This window comes from Drosophila biarmipes, chromosome 2L (genome assembly GCF_025231255.1).
Source record: "Drosophila biarmipes strain raj3 chromosome 2L, RU_DBia_V1.1, whole genome shotgun sequence".
Taxonomy (NCBI): Eukaryota; Metazoa; Arthropoda; class Insecta; order Diptera; family Drosophilidae; genus Drosophila; species Drosophila biarmipes.
This window is the reverse complement of record NC_066612.1, coordinates 18,209,401-18,235,779: the sequence shown is the minus strand read 5'-3', so window position 1 is coordinate 18,235,779 and position 26,379 is coordinate 18,209,401. Positions and strand designations below refer to the sequence as shown.

Below are 26,379 nucleotides of genomic sequence, written 5' to 3'. Positions count from 1 at the left end.
ACACCTGAGTGGTGCCCGCATGTGAGCCCCTCACTACCTGTATATCTGTGTGTGCCGAGACTCATTAAAACGAAAGAGAGGCTCATTACCTGGCCGAGAGCAGCGCCGGGAATAAACCAACACGCCGGCCCACATGGGAAAACAAACGATTTTTGAGCCGTCGCCTTTACGCTCAAACACCCATCCCACCCACAAAGAGTGCGGAGGTGTGTGGCGTATGGGTTTTAATTACCTTCGGTTTCACCCTTCTCGCTGTCGTTCGACTCGTTGTTTAAGTAATTGTTTGTCATTAGTTAAAATGTTTTCATTTTGCTTCGTACTCTATGGACTCGGTCTGGACGAACGTGATCATTTGGTGCAGTCAGAGAAAATAATATCGAGTTTGTTGAAGTCAGGCAAGAGACTTGATAGCAATTGCTTGCCTTAATATTTTGTTTGCTTTTCTAAAACACTTTTGTCTAAGAAGTGAAATCTTTCCTACTTAAACTAATTAAAAAGTACTTTTTATCTTATAATTCCTTATAATTCCAACTGGTTCTAGCGTTGATTGCTTGGTAACACAGTAAGCATATAAGATACCCATGTAACTAAATTATTGGTAATTCTGCTTTGAACGAGTACTCGCTGTACGTCTGGCTAGAAATTTAATTATAAATTTATGCTTTAAATTATTTTAGTTTACAATGGAAACCATTTTACGTTATTTATTTAGAATTCCCAACTGGATCTAGGAACTTATCGAATAAGATACCTAGATCCATTATTAGGTATTTTCGTCGCGTGTCGCTTAAATACTGATATTTTTTAGGCATTGTAAGTAGTCTGTGCTTCAACCTTCACTCTGCCTGGGTTTAGAATTCGTCTATCATCAGTCTACAGACACTCGTCCAACACAACAAATAGTCTCGATAAACCGAGAACTCTGATTTCCGAATTAGTCACCACATCACATAACTCTTGTCGATCTTCCGCAGACTGTCGGAATGGCCTTTGTAGCGCGTCGGAGCAGCGATGGCTCGGTGGTGGATCGCCAGCAAGTGTCTGGTCGGAGCACCATGCGTCCTCTGTCCTTGTCGGACATTAGTGACGAGGATTCGGAGTCGGTGTTGGGATATACGAACCGCACTTACGGGGCTCCCACGGTGAGATACGTGGGTCAGGGAGAGGGTGAGACCGACATCGATGGCGGGCTAGGGCCCGAAACCAAAGAGGATCATAATGGAGATGCCAAGCTACCATTTGAGGACTCTGTGGAGGATCCTGCCGATGTCTCGGGCAGTGAAACGGATTCGATTCTGAGCTTTTGCCAACAACTGGAGGAGGAGGAAGCTAACGATGCGATGCGGAGTAGCATGATGAACTTTACAGACGAGGATGCGGAAGATGAGCTGGTTCATGATGTGGATGCAGAGAATGAAGAGGATCAGAAGAGCATGGGCAGGGGGGATGATGCGACTGTCACGGACACAGAGACCGTGATGAACTTCGATCAGGATGTCCTCAGCCTGAGCTCCTTTGGCAGCTGCACGCCGACGGTGACACAACGTGCGGAGGATCTTGAAAATTTGGATAGTCTCAGCGGAAGGACCTTTTTCAAAGAGGATGTAATGGAGGACAATATCAGCAGCAAGACCTTCTTCAAGCAGGACAAATCGGACGCCCTTAGCGGCAGGACATCCTTCAAGCAGACTGCCTTCAAGGATAAGAGGCAGCGATCGCCAGTGGACCTTGAATCGGATCAAGGACAGCTTTCCAGCCGCACCTACAACGTAAGCAACAGGGGAAGTACAAGGGGCAGCAACCGGGGCAGCGATAGAGGCAGCCATCGCCTCCATGACGGATCCTCCCTGTCCACCTGCAGCTGGTCGGACATGTACGGGGGTGCCCTGCAGCCCTCCGATGGTCGGAGCAACATCGTGCCCTCGCTGAGCTTGGCCAGCGCCAACTCGGACACTTCGACCTACTTCAAGAGTCTGGAGGAGAACAGGGAGCGCCAGGGACAGGAGGCCTTCGAGAGCTGGAAGGCGCGGAAGGCGGCCCAGAAGCAGAAGACTCTGCTGGCGGCCAAGAAAGAGCAGGAGAAGCGGGAGGCGGAGGCGGCTCTCCGCCAGAAACTGTCCCAGGAACGCTTCCAGGAGTGGTGTCGCCGCAAGGAGGAGCAGCAGCAAAAGCAACAGAAGCAGCAGCAGCAGATTCTCCGCAAGAAGACCACGACATCCAGCCAGTCGAGCTCGGGCAACTCCTCGGCCTCCAGCTTTATTTCCGGCTATGGATCTACATCCGGTTCGGGCTCGAGCGCAGGTCCTGTGAAGAAGTTGCCGCCGGAGGTAACCACGAAAAGGATCAAGGAGTGGGAGCGCATCAAGATGGAGCAGCAGCAGTGCGAAAGAGAGCGCCTGCGCAGACTGCAGGATAACAAGCAGAAGCTGGAGGAGGAGCGCAGGAAGCGCTCCCAGGGCGCCTGGAAGAACTGGATGAAGCAGGTGGACAAGCGGGCCAAGCCGGTGCCCCTCAACCAGGGCTTCGATACTCTGCGCGGCACCATCTCCAACATCTACATCAATCCCCACCAGTGGGTGTCCAACATTGATCCGCAGGACTCTGGACGCAGTCGTTAGGGCTTATTGGGCTAGGCCATTCACAAGTTCTTTGCTCCATCAACCATTCAAGATGAAACTGGTGGACATCGCTGGGGTTGCTGGGCCTACCAAATAATTATAAACCTACTATGTATATTTGTTTTTCGGATCGTGGCGGTGGACCCCACGTTGTTCTATCTTCGCAAGTTGTCCAATAAACATTATCAGCACTTTCATTCTACCGACTTGTTGGATTTATATATTACACATCCATGAAAGCATTACCTTATAGTCCTGGTTACCAGTTTATCAAAATACAAAATTAAGGAGAAATCGTTCTTGAATGAAGAATTTTGTTATTTAATTTAATAGCTTATATATTTTTTCTATGCAAATACCGTTAGATGACTTCTTTAAATTTCTTCATGAAACCAAAATATTTATTGAAAAAATTGTAACAGTGTAATAAAAACCGTTACACCTTTTCAAATCAATGATGTTTTGCAATGTAATTAAATAAATTAGAATGATTGATTTAAACCAATGATATTTTCTTCGTTTGCCTAAAATATTTGTAGCCTGTGTTGACTGTATAAAAGTGTATTTTCTCACACACCCAAAAACCACAATTAAAATAGTTAAAGTGGCCAACCTCGGAGAGTGCCATGTGGCAGCACTTACCAAATCCAGTGCGAGCAGGTTAATAAAAGCCGTCAATGCGTCCCACGACAGAAACTTAAAACGATAACCTTTGGCCTGGGGCTGTTATGGTTATATTCTCACCCTCCCCAAGCCCGGAGTCAGAGTCTGAGGACACTGCACTTCCTTGTTGCTTTTGGCCGTCCTTGTACTTTGTGGACCATGGCCGTGTTTGTTTCATTAACCATCTCCCCATTACTGTGTGCGTTTGTGTCAATTTGTGTTTTTATTATTTATTTGCCAGGTCCGTGGGGAGTCGGTAGGTGGTGGAGCAGGCTTAATTAAGCTTTTTTCTAACCACCCTGGTCGTCAGAGTTTTATTTATGCAATTAACCAAAGCCTCGTGTAATATAGTCCTGTTAGGTAAAATCTTTGATTAATTGTAGTTTTGTTTACACGTTGCGAGCGAGTCGGACATGATTATGTGGGTTAGGGCTATCTGACAGGGTCCAGGAAAGGGGCTTATGGGTTTTTGGTTTGGTGTGTGGGTGTGCGAAGGTAGGGTCTTTCAGGTGATTAGTCCCTTTAGTTAGCTGGCAATTTGTTTACACGTTTTGTGGGCTCGTCTAATCGCTTTCAGGCCTCTTGTCATTAGCACTATCATTATTTTGTGGGCCCCTGATAATGGTTTCAATATAAAATATTTTGCCCTGAGCTATGTTTCTTGAATGGGTCTTGTTTGGTTAATTGTATGGTAACAGATTGGGTCCTTTTTGAGGCAAGTATATCACTTACCCCTTGGTTTTTTTCGTTTGTGGCTTGGATTAGTCATATGTATGCAACTTTGTCCAGGTCACGAATGTTTCTTTTTCCCCAACTGCTATGAGTGTTTTTGTTTTTCATTCCTTGCAAGCCATAAACCTTAATACGAAATCGTAAACTTTGGGGACAACTGCTAAATGGGGCCCTTCTCATATGAGGATGGCGTAATCACGGCTGGCACAATGACAAAATGTTGATACCGGCCCAGATTTTTACGACTGCCCATAAATTAACAAACCATTTTCGACAAAAGCTTTCGGCGAACGTTTCTTGCCTGCAAATATTTAAAAATGTTTGCAAAGCATTTAAATAACAATTAAGAGCACGCACGCAGCCACAAATAATATAAAACAATTATTGTAAAACAAAATACAGAATGCGGATTAGCGCATTTTGCCGGTTTGCGGAGTGTTTTAAATGCAAATCAAAGGCAGCGAAAAAAGTAGGACGAGAGCGAAAGCCGGCCGATAATTATAATAAATAACCACAGAAAATGTTTCGAAACGATTTTTTGCACCACAATCCACGGAGAACAAAAGAAAATTAATAATAAATCTCAAAATGCTCATTAACTTAATTACTGTGTTTATTTTCATTGCCCTTCCTGTTCAGTGTTCACCGTTGAGTCCTCGTTTTCCCCACTTTTCCCCGTTTCCCGGCATTTTCCCCCACCTGGGCGTTGTGTGTCGAAATGCTTTCCTTTTGTGCGTCACGCAATTTTTGGACCCCCTCGGTTGATAAACAACTCAACGCTGAAAAAATAGCCGCAAAACATGAAGAAATTGCGCGTCTTTAACCTTAATGTGTATTTAAGTAATGTTAATTGTACTCCGAGCTGCCAGATGCCATTTGCTGCCGACAACTGGCGCCACTGCTTGAATTTCCTTCGCCGTCCCTCGCAAAATACTTGTAATTATGCTAATATATAAGTTTGCTTCGGCTAGCGTATCTAAACTTGTGTAATTGCTACTGTTAATTGAATTTCATGAAGAATGAAGGTGAGCAAGCCAAGAATTTGGTATGGCGTTGAGACATTTGTAATTTAAGAACATCGCGCAATATTTGGGCATTTATAAAGCCGTTCAGTAGTGATGCAAAAAAAAACACTTTTTAACAAGCTTAAAAATTTCTGATATTTGGTTTCCAGACGAATAATTTATTTGTATTTGATTTAGTAAAAATTATTTCCTATTGTTACTTGTTACCAACAATTTCCCACGTCTTTTCTTAAATCTTATACAAAAATTTCCCAACTGGTTGGGAACATTTTTTACAATCGAGATCAGTTTCTTTGTACTTTCAGCACGTCTTTATTGGATATTTAATATTGGATTTTATAACTCGAACTAATTTAATTATTTTAATTATTTAAATTTCCACACATAAATCCGTAATAGTTGTGTGCAACAAACTTAAATTTTCAACTAACTTTAACTATATTGAGCCTTGGTTTAAAACCTTTTATTTTACAGTTTGGGAAAACGGCTTGACCCACTCCGAATGAGTTTAATGTTAATGTTTTTGAAATTTTATCTAATTATACAAAATATTTATTTCAAAATGTACACTGAGCCATGAGATTTATTTTCAAAAATATTACCTCATCTAACAAAATTGGAGTTAAAGCAGGAGTGTTCAATATATAAGCGCTCTTTACTCTTCTAAAACATAAAGTAATTTTCGTAAGTGAAATAGTGTCTGTTGAAACTTTTTTCTCTTCTTACATATTTACTTCCACCATTTTTCAATTCTTTAAACGTAAGCCCTGTTCGGAGCTCTCCATAGCGTTGAATGTCCGTCATGCGAAGGAATTACATATTTATCATTTTTTTAGCAAGCAGCCAACGGTCAACTGCCCCGGCTTGTAGGCCACATAATAGCCCAGATACATTTTGGCGTTATTAAAATCGAAAATATTTAGGTCATTTGGGCAATGGTTTCGGTTAACGTTACCCAATCGCCCGTCGGGTAAATGCATATTTACAACACTTTAACCTTGAGATTTATATGGATTATATGCAAAAATGTCTGTCAGATATACCCATGGGTCATGGCACCCGGCCACTCAGGCAGGAAAAACCGTGCGAGAGAAAAATCCATGAAAATGCACTAAAAAAGGGGAAACAAGCAGCTCACGTAAGCCGAATGGTGCTGCGGTTGCACCTGTTTTGGCATGTCTGAAAATTCCTGGAAACAAATGTAATAAAAACTAGCCGTAACACACACGCACACACACCGGCAGGTCCTTGCACTCACACACTCACACCGACTGGAAAGGGCTTTTATTAGCCTGAGCTTTTGAAGAGTTTTCCGAGTAGTATTTTCTAATTTTGGCTTTGCTTTGATGGTTCGGTTTTGCGTGCCAGCCAGCACTTAAAGATTTCTTAATGAAAGCAATTTTTTGTTTTATTTGAAATTTGTAGCTGCTTTTAATTTGGTTTTTTACTGCCTAGTTAGATGTATTTGTAATTTATGCTCACCCTAAGACTTTTTGATGTTTCAAAATAACTTTAAAATTACATAGGTATACCCATACATCAACCTTATGTAGTTGCTCGACATTTCTAGCAATAGAAAAATAACAAAGAACTCATTTTCAAGGAAATACTAAAACAAATAAATTTATATAAAAGCGTTTTTGTGCCTCTTAAATTAATTATTTTACCATGGCGCCAGTCAAGTCCCAGAAATTAAAGACATTTTTTACTTAACACTTTAATGTTAAACTTTATTTATTTTATAAATATTCCTGTCGGTTCGGCGATTTGCTTACACTGTCATGTACATGTGATGCTTACAAATAGTCATTAATATTGATATTTGATAAATTTATGTATGTGTATATAATAGCAATATAAACACAATCGTTATAATTTGGTTTGTAACAATTCAGATTTGTCTGGAAATATACAATTAGCTATATTAAATGGGGCTTTATTCGCACTTAATCGTCAGATTAATTTTCGCATTAAATTTACTGCCCGTATAGTACTTTTTATGTTACCTTTAAATAACTGAAATGTATTTTCGTTTTTGTCTTGTTGTTTATTAATGTTGATTGTTTTGTGGAAATGAAACCCAAGAGAAATTGCGTTAAATTTGTTTTAATTTCAGAAGCTGGAATTTGCGAAACGAGTTAAACATTGTTAAACATTTTAAATTTGGAGATCAATCAAGCGAGGTAAAGAACATCAAATTTAGCCTTGTTAAAGGTTAAAGTTCTGTGGGAAACACAGCCATTTGCTGAGCTAATTAATACACACATTTTTTGTTTTTACATTAAAGCTGTTAAGCTTTTGGCGAATACTTTTTGGTTTGCAGTTTACGATATAGCCACGTATACCGAATAAAGTAGTTTTTACTTTTTATCCTTTCTAAGTATATATTTCCTTTGCGAAGACTTTGAAAACGAAATAAACATAGGTATTAGATAATTTAACTCTTAATGCCCACATGCGGTTTATACAAACTCTATATGATACATAACTCCTTGCCAACTGCCCTTTCTTTACCTGCTAGAGTTATACAAAAACATTGCAATAAGTCTATGTACATGTGCAATCTGCGATTTTTTACAAAGTTTGCACTGAAGCCCAAACCAGAACCTTAACTGGAAACCAACAGCGACTGGGAGTTAGGAAGCCTAGTTAACTTACTGGCTACAGATGCGCAATGAGCCATGGCTGTGATATATGTAATGCCGCGTTGACAAACTTTAGCCAAAAGCAGCCGCAACGAGCCATAAATCAGCGCCAAGCAGCCTTTGGCATTGACAAACTCAATCATCATTGTAGTGCCGCAGACTGCAGATTTGGCTCCAACTGGAGCTGGAGCTCCAGATCCGGCTGCAAGTTGAGATTTAGCGTCGACTCCATGTCCATGTCAACTCGGCGTCTGTGTCAAACATGCGTCAGTGTTTGTGGCGGCAGTGTCATCTGAGTTTTCCTCATCACTCCCGCCGTCGCCAGAGCCATGGCCATGGCCGTTGCCACTGGGAGGAGCAGGAGCAGACGACCGCCGAGGTCCTGCCGCCGAGTCCCAGCTGCGGAGGATCCGTAAATGCTGTCGATACTCTCCGCACTCAGACTCAAATCGGCTGTGGGCAGGGGAGATGGAGACGGAGACACTCGTATGTTAATGGCATGGTATGGGCACCAGCGGAAATTGGATAAGGCTTTTGAGTGAACTGATTAGCTGGCCAGGTCGGGGTTATGGTTTAGTGGTGGGGGAAAGCGCCAGCCCTGCGGTCGGTATATGTTCAGAATCCAGGCACTTTCAAATTTTCAATGTTTGCTTTTTAGAATTTTTGGGGACCTTAAAGACCCTTATATAAATCTTGTTTTTTATAAATTGTTAGGCTAAAGTGAAGGTAGAGTCTTACAACCATTCACTTTAATTTACTTACTGCTTGTGTGATAAACTCTTGGAATGTCTGGAGATATTCTTGAAAGCTCTTAGATTTATTGATGACTCATGTTACATACCCATAACAACACATGTTTAAACTAAATAATGTATTTAAATACAATTTTTTTTTTTATTTTGATTAAAAATGAATCAAAAGTACTTTTAGTTTAGTTGTGTATGGTAAAAAAATCACTTTTGAATACCTTCATAATTATCCATTATTATTCTTATATGTTTGAAGTTTTTTTTAGTAAAACCTACTTTGAGGAGTTATTGGAGCATATAGCCCAATTTTAGCTTCAAATAAAGTTCTTCTGCCACTCATTGAATCAATAAAAAAGCAAAGCACGGGGATTCCAACTTTCGGCCACCAACGAGCAGAAAAGAATTTATTTGATTGTGGCCGAGTATTTACAAATCATTAAATTGCCATAAAGCCAAGCCGAGCGTGTTTATTGATATACAATTATTGCTGAGAGCCAGAGAATAAAGAAAACTTTTGCCTGCTACCTGGCCCCAAAAAAGTATGCTACGATTTCCCTCTTTTCTCGGTCGGCCGTCATGCCTCGCTTTTTCGTGGTCTTTCCTTTCTCCCTTGCAAATTAGTGTGAAAATCTGTTAAACAGTGGGGGCTGGGTCCCCTTTTTTTATGGCATTCGTCCCGTCTCAAGTGGCCTGTTAAGCTGGACCCAAACCGCAGGGCAAATGCTTGAAATATGGCCCATAACCCTAATCGGCACGCCGCACTCACCACTTTCTCTCTCCCTCAGCTTTCCTTTTTTCAGCGGTCTCTTACCTTTTCTTTTTCCCGGATTTTCCGTGTCCTCGCCACTGTGCTCCTGGGCCCTCGCCGGATGGTGGGACTCCGAGCTTTTCGTTCGCTTCTTGCCTGTGCAACGAGAAATTATTGAATTGCGGTTAAGTTTATTAGGGCATCGCCACCACAGAAGCTCAGTATCTGAGTATCTTTAAATTACTGCCCAAAAAGGATTCGCATCGCTGAGATGCATATTCATAATAGACCTGTCGCTGTTCGCTGTTTGCCACCGTTCCCACACCCAATCTTTAGCTTTGACCTCAACCACATCAGCTTCCTCTTCCATTTCGCCTTCCACTCGTCTGCCTGCCAGGTGAGTCCTGATCCGTGGCGTTGACGATTTGAAACGGATTTGCATGGCATATGAATTATTTATGCGTTTTTTCCCGCCTTCTACTTTTCTCCCAGCTTTATATTTCCCATGAATCCTGCCCGCCAACTTGAGTATTTCCAGCTCATCTTAAATTTATGCCAAGTGGCTATTAAATTTTGCTTTTCTCGCGCTCTGACTATCCTACTTTTCGGTGTTGGGTAACCCCGTTTTTTACAACAGGCTCGAAAGAACAATATTCAAATCTTTTAATTCCATGCACCTTGAGAATATACCGGACTAGAGTTGGGTACCATCGATACATCGATATTGTCGATACGATTCCCATTTTTCGCGCTCTGTCTTGCTTATCCTACCTTTGAACACCAGGCTTAAAAATGGGTATTCAAAGTCATAAATTCCTATCTATACTGGGTACCATCGATATTATCGAGACTATCGATAATTGTTTTACATTTAAGAAATTATTTGTAATGGGAACTTAATTTTGTATGAAATTGAAAAATGTTAAACATTATCTATATAAATAAATGATAGTTAATATTATTATTTTTTCGATTGTTAATGCTTAAAACAACTGATTGCATCGATAGTGCTGTCGATATATATTTGGTATTTTCAAATTGTAAAACCATTGATAGTATCGACTTAAAAGCCATCGATAGTATAATTATTATTAATTTTCTCAACTCACCTTTGTGCCGGGCCTCAAAGTTCTCCACATAGTTGACGGCATTTGGGGGTATTCCTGTTGGTGATCAAGCCCAACCTAATTCACAACTGAACTATAATGGGTTCCTAGAACTACTTACTGTACAGCTTAATTGTGCCATCCGTGTCGCCGAGGGAATTCTTGGCCACGCACCGATAGGCCCCGAATTCGGCCTGTGTAAGGGGATTTATGTGAAGCCGCATCGAATTGCGATATCCACCCATTTCCGTGACATTCGCAGAGTATTTGCCACCTGAAATGTGCCCAGGGCAAGGGGAGGAGTGGGTTTTGATTTCTGAGTTAATATTTCATTAAAATAATAAACTAATTAATATTTAATTGAAATTTTGCGTTATTTAATAATTAAATGCATGTCACGCGCACATCGGCCGTAAGCACGGGCGGGCAAAAGTTTCAACAATGTTGCTGACAGGCATAAATTTATGCACGAACTCATGTCACACCGTCGGCCCGAGTGGGCTGGCTGATTCGGTTTTTCTGGTGTCAATTAAAATCTGCCAGAAACAAAATTGTAAATTAATTTAATTTCAGCGTTATGACAACGGCTGCGGAACCAGTACAGCCACATCTTCAAGCCATTGCATTGCCATCGCCATGGCCGTTGCCATTGCCATAACCTCTCCCACCGACACTCGGGAAACCGCAGGACTGTGGTCCTGTCTGGCGAGGATTTCCGTGTTAGTCAGTGTTAGCGCGACTAAATCAGCTAATTAACAACTTTTTTCGGTGTGCCTGGCACTCGGCGGTCATCAGTTTGCCAGCGAGTCGCATGCTCCGCTGGGAAAGCTGCGAACTTTTCCTCCCAGGGATTGGTCGGAAGTCTGATTTGGCTTCGGGCTTAGTGCTAATGTGGTAATGTGCTCGTCACGGTTTACGACCTTTTAAATGTCCCCTAGCATTCACCGCGTACTGGGTAATAAAATGACGCTACTCGATTCAAATATGTAGTTATCTTTCTGTATAGAGACCATTTTTACTACACAATTAAATACAATTTGGAGTATTCTTTTCAGTATGCTGGAAATATTTACTTTTGTAGTCAAATATTTAAATACTCGATGCAAGTACCATATGTAGCTGCGTTTTAGAGGTGTACATGTTTTAGTATTTCTTTGAATGTGATGTAACACAATCAATTTAAGTAGTATAAATTGAGCAAATTACATGATTGATGCATCATTTTAATCTCTTTAGAATCTCAGAAATTAGAAAAATAATAAAAATGTGTGTGAGTAAATGATAAATTATTTTTTCTGACTGATGGTTATTCCATATAAAAAAAGTTTTTCGTCCTTTCATCGCTTGTTTATCTCCTATCTTCTATTAGTTGAGCCCAAGCTCTCACCTGGTGGCACAATCTCTCCGCGCTCCCTGGTCCAGTAATTGATCGACTTGGGAAAGGCCTCAGACTCGCAGTCCAAGGTTACTCCCTTCCCCTCTACAGCTCCAATCAGTTGATTTTGTACGGTGATCATCGGTGGGACTTGAATATAAAATGAAAATAAGAGTTTGCTTATGAATAATAAATATAGTTGGATAAAAGAACTACTTCAACTTACAGTGCACAATAAGCGTTATCCGTTTGCTCACCGAGGGCGGAACTCCGTTGGAAGCTATACAGAGGTAGGCCCCCATATGGTGGCGTCTTACGTTCGGAATTATCAGATCAGTGCCTTCGATGCTCATGACTGAAATAATAATTTGTAAGGCATTTAAGACGACATTTAAAGAGGAAAAGGAAAATAAACAATGATGGCTTGATTTTTATATTATAATATATATAATAATTCTTTTATTTAGTTATTTCGAAAACGTTACAATTTGTAGTTCTTAGGTTTTGTCTAAATGCATGGTATATTATAAGGATTCTCGTTGCCCTTCATTCATTGGCAGTTATACCCCCCTTAAAAAGTTATTTGTTGGATAAACGGAAATAGTCCGTTGTAATTACCACCTAACAACAAGAGTATGGGCCAAACTTTTCCATTATTACAGTGATAATATCATTTTTCTAAGCTCCAGAGCTCCAGTACTGCGCATTCAACAAAAGTTGAGTGCAGCACAACCAAACATGTGTACTGGATGCTGGTGACTTTTTATGGTACTGCACGACATTTTCATGTGCCCAACAAAAACATGCTGGTGCCATTGTGGAATCGAGTTTTGCATTATATAAACGGCATCGAGGCCGGTTTCAGCCGGCAACGCCACAGACGACAGAGACTGCTGTTTGGGTGCACCGGAAGCGGAAGTTCTGGCTAGTTTGTGCTTGATATGGTTAGGTAAAATTGTGGCACATAATAATATGCTGATTTTTCGTTTATTGATTTGGCCCGTTGAGCCAGGGTCCATTTTTAGTCCCACCCAGTCGCTTATTAGCCGCACTCCCCAACCGAATTTTTTCTGCGGTTCCGACGGTTCACAGCGCGGTCATTAAACGTAATAGCCACGAAATACGTGTAATTTTGTTTGAGCCCCGCCATGGCATAAAACTCTACTTCTGTTCGCCCGATTCCATTTTATTTCACAGCAGCGACGAACACGGAACGAAATAATCAAATTTCAAATGAAACAAACTTTGGTCAGGAAAACTGAAAGAGGACCAAAAACAATAGGGTAAAGTCCGAACGGAATGGAAAAATACTCTTTGTAACTATCATGAAATTTCGAATTTCAACTTTTGAATTCGATAAATAATTATTTTAAAAGAAAATTTTTATTTTAAGATACAAAAATGAAACAGGATGTTACTAGAATTATAGTACACCAAATTTTTCTTAATTATTAAAATTAAAATTTCAAAACAACTAGTTTGTTTCAGGCCTATCCAAGTCCAAGTTGCAATCACGTAAAATGAAAATGAGTTTTTAAAGCCGGAATGATTTCGTATTATACACTCTCCATCACCGACTAACTTCACAGCACCCCCGCCTTCCAATCTTGTCTAGCCCTCCGCCTTGCCAGGCACAAAACACACGAATGGAGCCGGGGAAATGGAAAAGGGGCAGTGCAGTTTGCCGCACAGGAAGCAGACTCGTTTGGCCAGAAAGGGCTGAATTGGGTGGCAGCCATTTAAGCCCTGGCGAAAAGGTCATTTTGCCAGCTTTTTGTTCTCTTTATGCTGATTTTTTGCATCCACTCATTTAGCCGTATGTGTTTTTTTCTGGGTTTACGTTTGCTGTTTTGGGGGTTTTCAGATTTTCAGGGGATCCTTTCTGCACCTTTGATTTGAGTCCAGTTAATATTTTGCTTCGGTGCTTTTTTGCGGCCGTAGGTACATTTCTGTTATTTCTTTTGTAAAGTCAATGCATACTTAGGGAAAAATATAACATGTAGAATAACGCTTAAATGTCGTTCCCACAAATTTAAGGTACGTAAAAAAATATATAACGTGTGTTATTTTTTTATACCTGTTTTGCAATAGTTCATGTAATTTGTAAAAAAATTAGTGCTTAACACTTTTTACGGGAAACACAATTCTTTTAATTACAATATAACTTAATTTTGTGGCCAGCTAATTTTCCACATTAAGACTTCGATGTAACGTAGATAATTTATGTAGGCGCCTAAATGTATGCAGTGATTTCATTGTACTTTTATTTAAAAGTATATAGTTGCATACTTTTCGACACCTGGAATTAAGGAGGTAATGGAGATAAAACCTAATGACTTATTAACAAGTAAAACAACCCATTTCTTAATAATAATGGAACCTGTTTTGGGCCCTGCTAACTTTTCAAATTAAGAACTAGCAATTGGCAACTCCTCTCAACTGAGGAACACTTCAAGGCCAATTAGCAAATCTGGTCTGCTCCAACCGCCAGCTCGCCACCACCAACGATCGCCCCTAACCATTTGCTAATTCTGTCAGTCAGACGTCATCATCATCAACAGCCAAACTGGCAAACTGGTCACCTGCAGGGGGCTAGGCTCTCGTATGCAGTCGGCAGGTGCAGGTGCCCTGGCCACGAATTGGGACCACCCTACACCCATTGCCACCCACCACTCGATAGCCTTGGGCAGGACTCGGCCTAGGGCCAGCCTGCAGCTATAACTGCTGATGGCCAACTCGGTTGCCGCTGCCTTTTTGTGTAAAAGTACTCCAAAATGTTGGATGGCAAGCCTCATGCAGGCGGTGGAGTCGGCAACAGCAGCAAAGGTACTTACAAATCAGAAGGGTGGGCGCAAGTAGGGGGTGGCTATAGTGCACTGGGAAAAACCAAAGAGAAGCTATTTGCAACAAACCGAAAAAACTATATAAAGAGGTCGATCTAGAATGACCCAAAACAAGGTAGAGTCTGCGTGTCAGACAAACTTTGGTAATTTAAAGCATTATTTATTATTTTGTTGGAGTACATTTCATCTGAGTAAATTATAAAAAGGGGACCTTTACATGTTTGTAGTTTGAAATTAAATGGGAATCGTTTGGTTTATTATTCAAAATGTATAATGTATTATATTTTTTATGTGTTATGAAGAGGTGCCACGGAAATAACCATAGACCTTTATATATATACTATATACAAGAAAAAGAATGCGCAATATCAGCCTCCTGGGATTTGTGTGGCATGCCCGATAAACCCTACTTATTAGTACAAATTTTGAGGTATCAGACTGGACTGCCGTATGCAGAATTTTTCAGAACATAGCCATTGAAAACTCTGATAAAATTATACTTTGAAGAAAAGCACTCTGTAGAATTCCTTCCCATTTTAAATAAAGCTATTTTTTAAGGCAGCATTGGAATCTGTTTTCATGCTGACAAACGAAAACCTGTCCCTTTTTTAAATAAGTAAGTATAGTATTTATAAAACAAGAATGCCAAACAATTTAGGAATAGATTAAGTTCCTTAAAAATTACAATTTTTACAAAGACTACGTGTCCTCTTAATAAAATGATTAACTGCCTTTGATGAAAAACCCTCTTAAGCGTACCCTTAAATTATTGGCAGTGTGCTGCACTCCGGATAGCACAATGCGAGCCACGACTTACCCTCTTCTCCGCTGGCCAGCTCGATGGGCACTCCACTTTCACGTCGCCATGTAATTGTCGGCTCTGGCGAACCGGTAGCGGCGCATTTGAGCGTCACGTTACTGCCCTCGCGAACGACCATGTCCGTGCTCGTAGGATAATCTAGGATATCCGGCGGTACTGCAGCCAGGAACAGCAGCGGCAGCAGCAGCAGTCAGCCATCCGTTTGCCATCGAGGTCGCCAGACGTTTGTCGTGGTTAGATAATATTTATAGCAAATATTGCAAAAATAATGCATTCCACATGTAAAGAGAGAGAGGGAACAGAGGGAAGGGGGAATTTAAAAACGAACTGCAATCATTTTAAATAATTTAAATTTGAGATTCTTCATTTAAATAATTAGCTCGGATTGTTCGGACGGCGGATCCCCGGGAGGCCAGAGCCAGTGATTCATTCGCGTCCGCAGCCAACGGATATTCCCGCCTGCGCTCGACCTCGGCGATATGGGGAGTCCACTCCTCGCATTTGCCTTTGTTTTAAGGACAAACTTTTCACATGTCCCGAAACACACAAATTATTACAACCGTGGCTGCGGTAAGGACGGCGGACAGCGGTCGGCGGACAGAGGACAACGGACAGAAAAGCGGACGGACACCCACAGCGGAAAACCTATGAACCGTGAAAACGTAATAATACCAGGACGAGGGCTGGTCCCTGGATTGTATGCATATAATATCCCGCAATTATGTGGTCGGTAAATGACCAAAAAATGTGCTGGTGTTGACAAACAGCTTGTTAAGCTCGCCAGCGAGTGAGTCAGTCCGTGTGCTGCCCGGTGACCACTGGATGGTCATTAAGTGGCCAAGGTTAGCCAGGGAGCGGGAAAATTGAAGCCCTACGACTTTAACTGGACTGGGTGGTGGTCGGTGGTGGGTCTGGAATCCCAAAATCCATTCAAAGCTGTCGGAAAACAGGGTGGGGCCCAAGGTAAGTGCAATGAAGACGGTACACCCGGTGAAAATGATTTAACTCCCAGCTAAACAAGACTGAAATGTGGTAGTCTACATTTCTGGATATTTGAATATGAATATTTCATCTGCTTAAATGCACCAAAAAGCCGGTAGCCTGTCCTGCTATACGTGCACATCCTGAATGCGTGCTCGTGGATGTGTGGAAAGAACACGGTAGACAAGAGGGGAGCCAGTGGCAATCCAAAAAGGTGAGAGCTGTGCCGCTTCCGCCTCGGTTTGTCGTCGACTATTTAACTGCACTCGGTCACGAAAATCATCAGCGACCACCGTCCACAATCCACCCTCCACTTGTCCGAAGCTCGAACGTTTCCGTGGCCGATTTTCCGCCTCCTCTGGATTTTCCCTCGCAACCGTTTCGAGTGAGTTACAGTGGTGTCAGTACTGGCACTACTACTACTATTACTATTACTATTACTATTACTATTACATCAACAAAATAATAAACATATAATAATATTTACTGAATACTTATTTCAATAAACAATACAATTTTGCGCCTGTTTTTTAAAACAAAAAAAATTATTTTAATTTTACTAACAGTTTGTAGTAAAATATATCCTTAAAAAAAATTGTAGAAATTTTGTTTTAACTAAACGTATAGTTTATTCGAAATATAAGTTTTATTTCAAAATATTTGATATTTATCCATTTTACATCCTTTTTTATTCATTAGCATTGATTTACTACAGTCTTTAGTATTTTATGTACCTACGTTTATAAGAACATATGTTTTGATTGAATATATAAATTCCCCTATTTTATGTAGCTATGAATTTTTTAAGGAATCTAGCCAGTTATTGTCATTTTGCCCAAAATGTTCAAAATGCTCATTTTTAAAGTTCCCAAATTAATTGTTTTCTTATACACTCGCTTACTGAAGTCGACACTTTTCAATGCACCCTGCCCCACTGTGCACCGCCCGCTGATTAACCAGTGCAAATACACACAGTTGATTATACTTTTTCGTGTTTGCCGGTGAATGCCGCTGCCGCGCCGACTGCAATGGTGGCTAAAATATTTAGCGCTTTGATTTAGATTTGCCAGCGAGAGGTATTTAGGCAGTTGAGTGGGCTTGGCTGCGGGGGGAGGAAGCGGACTTCACCGGAATGGGGGCAGGCCCGACCGCAAATGGACAGCCCAAATGTGCCCGGTGAACTCTTCGTAGGCCGGGGTATTTCTTACGATGCCTCTCGCCGTGCGTTGCCGTTTTAATTCAAAATCAACAATTTCTGCGGTTCAGTGGACGGTTAAACATGTTTAAGCACTCGCCTATGGGGAAGTGGGGAATCCTGTTTGCAGAGTTGCTGGGTCCCCGAGCTCCTGGTGTTCTGGCTCCCAGGTTTCCTGGGTCCCGCACACTAGCCTGTGGAATTTAATAAGCCACGGACTCCCATACTCGGCCAGGAGCTATACTCTTTTTGCGCAGGGCAGAAACGTTTTGTTCAACTCACTTATTCTTTATGCACTTAATTTTTTAATATTTCTGTTCAGCAAAATACGAATCGAACAATGGGAGAGCCGGTCCCGGCAACGAGGCGTATGATTGTTTGGCCGCCGAAACGTAATGAGCAAAAAGTAAACCTCTGGCAGCTTTCCCCTCCCTCCGACTTACCCACAACATCAAGGTAGCCCATTTGGCTTTTCATCGGGTCCGTGTTGATTTGGCACATGTACCTGAAATATTCCCAATTATCAGGACGAATCGTACGTACACGAACTTAATGTACGTACCATCCTTTGTCCGACTCCTTGATGTCCTTAATGCGCATTGTCCAGGTTTTGTGCTCAGAGTTGGCAATGCCAATGCGTTGGTTTTTTGTTATAACGTGGTTCTGGATAGTCAGGATGGTTTGGGTGTCGACGCGTAGCCACGCAACCTATTATAAAGAAGATTCAGTATTTAAACAACAATTTAAATGGCATCTACAAATAAAATATTTGTTAAGCAGTTCTTCTTCTTAAGCAGCTCAACAAGAAACAAAAGGTTTTGTGAACACACAAAAATAATCCCATTATTCGTAAATTTTTAATAGCACCTATAATATAATAACAACATCAAATTGATATCAATTAATATGAGTTTTATATTTTATAATGGTTTTCTTGGGGCTTTCGTGAGAAACCAAAATCAAAAATCCATGTAAATACATAAATATTTTTGAAGTCACTTCCGCATTTCATTGGGTCTTAAACTAATATCAGCTCAAGGTTTTTTATTTATTTATTTTATGGTTAAAACAAAATTTGTAAATTACCTAAAAACTATATTTTTCGAAAGTATGTTCTACAGATACTATCCAATTTTACTTTCTGATTACAATGTTCTTAATATGGGAGCCCAAGTTTCGGTGGTATATCATAACATAAAAGTAAACTACTTTAAAAAGCGGAACAACTTTCAAGTAACTTTTTATAAAACCAAATAATCTGGTAATCTTTCTATGAAAATTATGAGCCTAAGCTCTTCGATTGCACGTTGTCTGCTAATTGAGATGCAGATAAGGAAATCCCTGGCTGTAATCACATTCCCTGATTTTCGTCATCATGAATCCCACTACCAAATTGAACATAACGAGCATGCAACGCTGTTCAATTATACACGAAAAATCTATTCCCAGAACTATTTAAGAAATTCGAGCCACACGCACACACTCGCCACACACAGTTCCATGGAGGAGCTCGTAATTGTACAATTACCCAAGTAAATTATTATGCGATAAAGCACGCAGCTTGTAAGCTAAAAAGCTGAAATATTTTGAATATGGAGTGGAGGAGAAGCAGCAGGCCAACCCTTTGCTTCTCCGACCTTTGCATGTGAAAATGAGGAATCAGAGCTGGCCCTTTCCATTCCATTTGACCGACGACATGTCAACACGTGAAGCTATTTGACTTATTTGTGAGACCGCATATTTGAGTATGCACATAAATAAATAAAGTAGTGGCTAATATCCGGACGATTCAATCGAAGGCTAATGAATTATATTCGGTTAAATTGAATTTCGGGTTTGTTTTGGGTCCCAGCAGGCTGTCAGCATAAAGTAAGTAATTACACCCAAGTGCCTGCTCAATTATCTTTGAGCGGAACATTGCTTAATTGTGCACGGCACTGTCAGGGGGTGCGCAACTCCCCCTCTATGCTACACTCTCCCCCGTCCGGCACTGGGTTTGCCAACCCCGACAAAGCTTTTCACTTCAATGGAGATCTACCTGCCGGAGAGCCCTGGTTACAGCAGTCGCAGATACACGGCTACGGCTACGGCAACGACTACGGATACAGATACAGATACACTTGCTCCCCCAAAGCGAGACAAACGAATGCAAATGCAAACACAAATAAAAGCACTGGAACTGTGGGGAGGACGAGCCGGAGTACCAGGACTCGCTTAACACGTCCTCATTCATATTTCAATTACTTTTTATGTGATTTTCGCTTTTGTCATCCAGTAAGCCCCTGCATATCCCTATTTATGTTTTTATTTTCACTTTCATTCCCACTGCCATTCAACTCTTGTTGCCCGCTTTTGGGTGTCGAGATTCGGTCTTTGAGATTACACGCCTGTGTCCGGGGATGGTGAAATGTTAATGAATATTAATGCGGCCGGTTTCGGTTTTGTGGCTGCTTATTGAGTGTGTAATTGAGCCCACGGCTGGCAGCGAGCAGGATGTGTACGTGGATGTGGCTGTGCGGCAGCGGATCCACTGCCAGGCTGATTTGCTAATTTAAGTTCAGATATCAACGGATTGCCGGGCCCCTTCCCATCCCCATCCACATCCCCAAACTCACCTTGTAAGGACCCAGGTCCTGGACGACGCACGTTAGGAAGGCATCACGTCCCACGGGCGCTGTCATATTCACAATTGGAGAACTGAACTTGGGATCAACTGCAATAAAGGCGAGGGATATATTTGTATTGAGAGGGTGGCTAATACCTATGCTTGATTGGCAAATAATTGGAATATAATGCAAATTGATGGCTTAAATAATGATTTGGTAGACCAACCGTTTAACAGGGTGGTAAATAAAACTATTTCCTGGAAATTGTTGTCACTCGGTCAGTTTTTTTTGGGAAATTAAGCTTATGTGACTAAAATAAGAATAGCTTTTTGCGAAATTGTACATTAGTAAAAGGCATTTTAGCTTTCCCATTTAAAAAGTTAATTTTACATATAGTTCTTCTGGAAAACCTAACTCCTTTGCTGAGTCATATTTTTGTCTTGATTGAAACATCTTTCATCAATACTATTGGGCAATCAGTAAACAAATATGCCAGAAATTTTGAAAAAAAATGTGTTACTATTGAATGTTTGTTTAAAAACCCAAGCAAAAAGCTTTAATAATTAAATTGGCTTTGTTTGGCTTCGTATTTAATTTTATTAATTTTATATAAGACTATTAAAATCAAAAAAAAAAATACTTTACTTATTTGTATAATATGAGTATAAAAAGAATGTTTTAACATTTAAAACCTTTATGTTCATTGCTGGTACAATTTTTCTTAATACAAAGTCAAAGTTGTTGTACGTTTTAAGAGAGTTAGGACATTCTCCCGTGAAAAAAATTCCGAATTTAAAATATTTCATTCGTCCTCGATTTAACACAAGAAAGCACTGGTATCGGCTATTCTAGGAGGTTCTTTGTTCCCCAATCGCTCTTCATTTAAACCCTGGTGAACTGACTTACCGATTACTTCAGCTGGGACCTCCACTCTCTGAGGACTGCATTGCTGACTCATCAGGATTAAGAGCAGTATTACATTTATCGCACAGGCTTGGGCACGGAATTGAGAAGAGTTTGTTTGCATTTTGGATACGTCAGATTCACTTTCTTTGATTGAGTTGGTTACTGGCCGGAAGCCATTGAGCTATCTTCAAGGATAATGATGTGTAAAGCAGTTTGTAAGAAATCAGGTTAACCGGGACCAGAGGCTATTCCTTTCTTTGGTTCATCCCTAAAACCAAAAATGTATATATATAATATATAATTGATTCAGTATGATTTCCATATTACTTTGGCATAGCCAAGGCATTAATAGCAAGTCATTGAGAGAGTTGTTTTGAATTTGTAAGAGCCTGTGTTCTCAGATCACTGGTCTCAAAAGCTTATTAAAAACTGCGTTTGCCTAAATGGGGTGTAAAAACACAGAGAAGTACCCCAATTTCTGCCCTTCCACTTCCAGATAATCCCCGGCACCTGTAACCTCTTGGATGGCGGTGGGCTGAGTGGGCAATATCCGTGCGCCTCGTAATTGGCAGTCATTAGCGCGCCTCTAATGGCATCAACTTCTGGCCATTGCTGCTGCTATTTATGCGTGTAAACAGGCAACAGGGCAAAGTTTAACAAAAAGTACTTGAAAACAGAATCAAAACTACGAAACAATGGCAAACAATAATCGCGATGCCGGTCGAAAAATACGCCAAATTAAAAGTTTTAAGTTTAAAGCTGGGCCGGAGGCCAGCGGCCTTCCTCTCCGGACGTATCCTTCCGTATCCTTCTGAAGTCTCGGCATTCGAATCGAGGCGAACCCAACGTGCCCTTTCCTGCTCCTCGCTCTCGGCTTATTTTGCGTGTTCTGGCTGTGTAAATTCTGCAGGCGAACAGCTGCCAGAAATTAACTACCAAGCGGCAACTATCTTCTGGAAAAGGTGTTGCATGCTCTGCCTCTCTGCTCATTTCATTTCGGCCCTGCTCAAGGCGCCTCGTTTTGTTGCACGGCTTTTGAACGTGGCCGGTGGGGCCAAAACTGTTTACGGAACGGAAATGAAATGTTTCGCTGGCAGCCGCATCGCAGTGAGCTCGTAAATAAAGCATCAAATCGGGCATGTGCATCCTCACGGACCTCTGATGGGTCTGAAATAGTTGTGCTTTTTGCCCGAGTTAAGTTAAGTTCGCCGCCTGAGTGACATGGGCGACAAAACTTGTGCGGGCGAAGGTTCGCCAATGCAGTTGTAATCAGACTTTTAGGATCAGGGCTTATTGGGCCATGAATGGCAAGGTTTTCTGCTCAACAAATACAGACATAGCAAAAATATATTGAGATAACATTTTCTCTCCGCGTGTGTTTTATTGGTTTTTGAATAAAGTTCACTTGTGCAGATTACTATACTTTAATGATGTACCTTCGTGGTAAAAAAAACATTTATGTGGCTTGCTGCTAACAGTGCAAATAAAAAACTGGGCAGAAAAGTAAACAAGTTGGGAAAAAGGGAGAAAAAAATGGTTTTTATAAATTTAAAATTTCATTTAAGTAGACATTTTTAAAGAAATTATTTTAAGTATTTGCTGAATGAGTGCTGTTTCTCTTCGTTTCTGAATCGTGGTAATTTATTTCTGCTTATAGGTACGAGTATGCCCGTGTCACCAAGAATTATTTACACTTTACTTTGTTATTTTTTTTTACAATTTTAATTCTAAACTCAACCGCTTCTACAATTTGTATATGCAGATAAAAAATTTGATGAAATATTTTTTTTTAATTTGCAACGAAAATGGTCCACGTCCTCAATATTCATCCAATGTTGAACCAAAACTTTCGAGGCAAACTATTTTTATATAAAACCTAAAACGAGTACTGGCCCAAATATAGAAGGGTGTTGGACTCAGATACTCATATATTCCAAAGTCCGCCCTTATGATTGGGGAACCTTGATTAACTTTCCAGCTGTCTCGGCCATGAGGCTCTGGCTCCACATGCAAACGAATTTTGGTTTGGAAAAATAAAAGCCTACTTTCTGGCGCCCGCAAACTGACAGGAACCATTTTAAACTGACATTTCATTAAAATTCCTTTTCCCCTCCCCTTGAGTTCGTATTGATTTTTTCATAATTTAGCGCAATTGAAAGCAAGTTGCCGGCATGTGTGCGATGTGCCCTTTGTCGTACATACGGACACACACAGCCATTTAAATCCGCATTGCATGCCCAGAAAAGTAGACTACAAAAGACAACAGGCAAGCGACAGCACTGCAAATGGTTAAGGGCGGGGGATGGGCCGGCCAGGGCTAGGGGGCGGGGCGGGCCAAGAACGGCGGTAGGCACTAAAAACGTCTAGCAAATGGGCATGGCAATATTATTAATAATTTAGAGCATGCGGGCCATGTCAGGAGTCGAAGTCAGGGGCAGGGACAGGGATACGGACAGGTGATGGCAGGGCCTTTAGCCCCATATCCTGACCACAATCCGAAGCCATATCGAGGCGAGTTTGTCGAGAGTATTTGCATAGTTTGTTTCAGCGGTATGGTTTTCGATATTTGACGATTATTGATAATCACCATAGATAATCAAAAAGAATCGGAAGGTGGTGCTAACAAAAATATATTTATTCATAAATGCTTCTTTACTGGAACCTTTGATTAACATCTGAAATCGGTTTTATTTCCGTTGATTATTAGATAATTGTACTTGCATAATTTTACATGCCAAAAATAAAATGCTTTACCGTTTTCAAGTGCTGATTACAAATTACATTTTTGTTTTGTGAAATAAATGTAGAAAGGTACCAGTCAATTTCAGAAATTGCAGGCAATATCAAAAGGGCGTGTAATTACGATTTAAATGTAATTGTTATAAATTATCTTTTCATTGCTAAACGGTATTATAGGAAAATTATTTTATGTTGTAATTAATCAATTGGAGTTTCACTTGTTGTTGGGGCTAATGTGATTTGTTTTACGTATAAAGAAAAATGCAAGTTCAAAAATCTTCGGCGGATCGATTCAGTGCTAAAGTTCCTAGTTAAAGCTATTATTATCTTAAGCTTGCTTTACACATTCAAAGTCTTTCTCGCTCAACTTTAATATGAGCAGTGAGAACACAATATTTATGACAAATAATAAGAGGTACTCATGGCAACTTTGTGGCGTCCGAGTCATATATTATTTTTATGGTTTCGGACATGCACGGTGCCCTTCTCCCCCAAGCTCCAATGTGTATAATCAGCTGTTGAATTATAGCAAATTTTCAGCACCCAAATCACCCCTGCTTTTTGTATTGTGTGTCGTAAGAGATTCTTGCTTTTAAATAAAATGTTTAACAAAGTGTGCCCATAGTAAGATAAATGCAAGCGGCAAACCTTTTATGCTTTACTCTGTATACAACCAAAATGCAATTTACAAGGCACATATTAGTTATCGCATTATAATCAACGCCTAAATAAAATAACATTTGACACCCAACCTGACGCAGTCTTTTTTTGTGTGTCTTTATTTAAAATAACAATGATGAAAAAAGTGTGGCCATGACCAAGTAAAATGCATGCGCCAAACCTCCGTAAACCTACACAGCCTAAATTCAATTTCCAGGGCAAATATTAATTAACACGTGATAAATTTTCACCCCTATCGCGATGCCACTTCGACATTTTTCAAACTTATTTGCCGTCTAGTTTCTCATTTTTAATCCAGCCAAGAATGAGGGAAGGGAAGCCCAGTTAACGGACCCTGCATAAAATTTGCATAACTCATACCGTTCAGCTGACGGCGCCTTGAGGTAGCAGAATTTCGCTCGGATTTTCTGAATTTTCTCCTCCGCTCACTTTCCAGCACGGAAGTTGATTATTATCGCTTGTTATTAACAACAGCAACAACAATGGCTCCTCACATGTTGGCCATTATGTCAAGCCAACGAGAAAGGGTTTTCCAAACAATTGGATATCGCTTGGGGCAATAGGATTTTTGTCGAACCATTTTTATGGGCAATTTGCAATTGATATTCTGGGGGGAGTGATTTTGGATTAAGTGACTTAACTCAGGCAGGCTTGAGTCAACACGTTTTAATTTCCATAATATATTTTCAGCCATCACCTGCACACCAGTCGTTTTAGGCCCAACTGAAATCACAATCAAGCAGATAACAACTGATCAGAAATTATATGTAAAATGCAAATGATAGAGAAATGCCATAAATCGAAAACAGGCACGAGCCGTCCTGCGGGAAATTACCGGCTGATGGTGAGGGCTGTACTATATATCCGGGGCACGGCGAAATCGCTGCAACATATTTGCAACAAATGGGCAACAGACAGCGGATTTGCATGCGAGGGCAGGGGGCACAGGAGCGAGTGTTCGCCCCGGGCTTTATGGATATCAATGAACTTTAAATTACAGCCGGGCAGCCGTGAAACATAAAATATGCAATTGTTCGGCGGGCCTAAAACCGTGCACTCCTGTGTCGTGTGTCCTGGCTACGTCCACCACTTGACTCGCAATAAACAGCGTCGAGTGCCGGCCCAGACACATTTGTAGGCAAATTTCAGCATAACCATTGAGGAACATCAGCAACACGCATTGCAGTTGGAAAAGCAAAAGCAAAAAGCAGGAAAGCATGGGCAAAAAGCAAATCATGTGACGACCATTGACCGCCGAGGGTGGCTCAACTGTTGTTGCTTCATAAATAACTCGGCTTTTGTTTTTATTTTAAATATAATTACAGTGAACACGCAGCTAACGTCAAATGTCGCCAAAGTCGCGGCTAAATTGCCAACAAGCGGCTAAAAACGCGCGCGACTTGGCACGCGAGCGATTTCAACTTGTTGTTGATCTAGCCGAAAATTCTGTCAAATTATTTTGGAATTCCTTGGGAGGAAGAGGAAAACGGTTTGGAAAACTTCTCCTGGTTTTAGGTATATTTTTGGAAAAGGTTTATATTAAAATATAATCTTTTTTTAATAACATTTCTATTTATTTGATTTATGGAATAAATTTGAACTAAAAACTGTATCTTATCAAGCAAATGAAAGGCTTTTCTTAGTAACCAAGACCTATGTTAATCTTTCTTAAATTTCTGAGTATGGGCACACAGCAGTAACCAACTTTTATCGGTAATTTCATTCAGCACACAAGTCACTCATAGCTGTTTTAGCATCATTTTAATTCACTTGCAGCACGAATGCAACACTTGGCGGCAAAACACTCGCGATTCTGTTCGGGACTTAGGATTTTCAGGATGATTTCTTAGTCCAGAAGCGCAGGACCCGGAGTGAACCGCTCGAACCGAAGGCCGTCGAAGTACTGAGGCCACCGAGAACGATGGCGACTAAAGTCGCGTGGAGCGA

The 26,379-nt window shown here is 40.9% G+C and overlaps 2 protein-coding genes across 4 annotated transcripts in view; one reads left to right on the top strand and one right to left on the bottom strand.

Moving 5' to 3' along the window:
* The window catches only part of LOC108033376 (probable serine/threonine-protein kinase yakA), a 28,172-nt gene extending 2,315 nt beyond the window's left edge, over positions 1-25,857 (top strand). Inside the window, exon 3 of one of the 2 annotated variants that reach the window (XR_007763408.1) lies at positions 25,123-25,857. Coding sequence is in view for 1 of the 2 variants with exons in the window: in XM_017107695.3 (XP_016963184.1) it covers positions 984-2,618 (1,635 nt within the window). In the remaining variant the exon portion in view is untranslated. Of the gene's footprint in view, positions 1-974; positions 2,816-25,122 lie in introns of those variants that run through there. The other variant, XM_017107695.3, reaches the window with a different exon arrangement.
* Positions 6,783-26,321, bottom strand: LOC108034325 (limbic system-associated membrane protein). 2 transcript variants are annotated; one of them, XM_017109197.3, is made up of 12 exons: positions 26,138-26,321; positions 21,013-21,280; positions 20,116-20,213; positions 18,063-18,208; positions 17,944-18,005; positions 15,322-15,480; positions 11,888-12,016; positions 11,674-11,811; positions 10,408-10,560; positions 10,290-10,343; positions 9,244-9,336; positions 6,783-8,136 (listed from the first exon to the last, which is right to left on the bottom strand). In XM_017109197.3, the coding sequence occupies exons 2-12, from the start codon at positions 21,131-21,133 to the stop codon at positions 7,940-7,942; spliced, it is 1,350 nt and encodes a 449-aa protein (XP_016964686.1). In that variant the 5' UTR covers positions 21,134-21,280; positions 26,138-26,321; the 3' UTR covers positions 6,783-7,939. The 2 variants fall into 2 exon arrangements, with proteins under 2 accessions (XP_016964686.1, XP_016964688.1); XM_017109199.3 differs by having other exon boundaries at positions 21,013-21,197.
* Between the last annotated feature and the right edge of the window lie 58 nt (positions 26,322-26,379).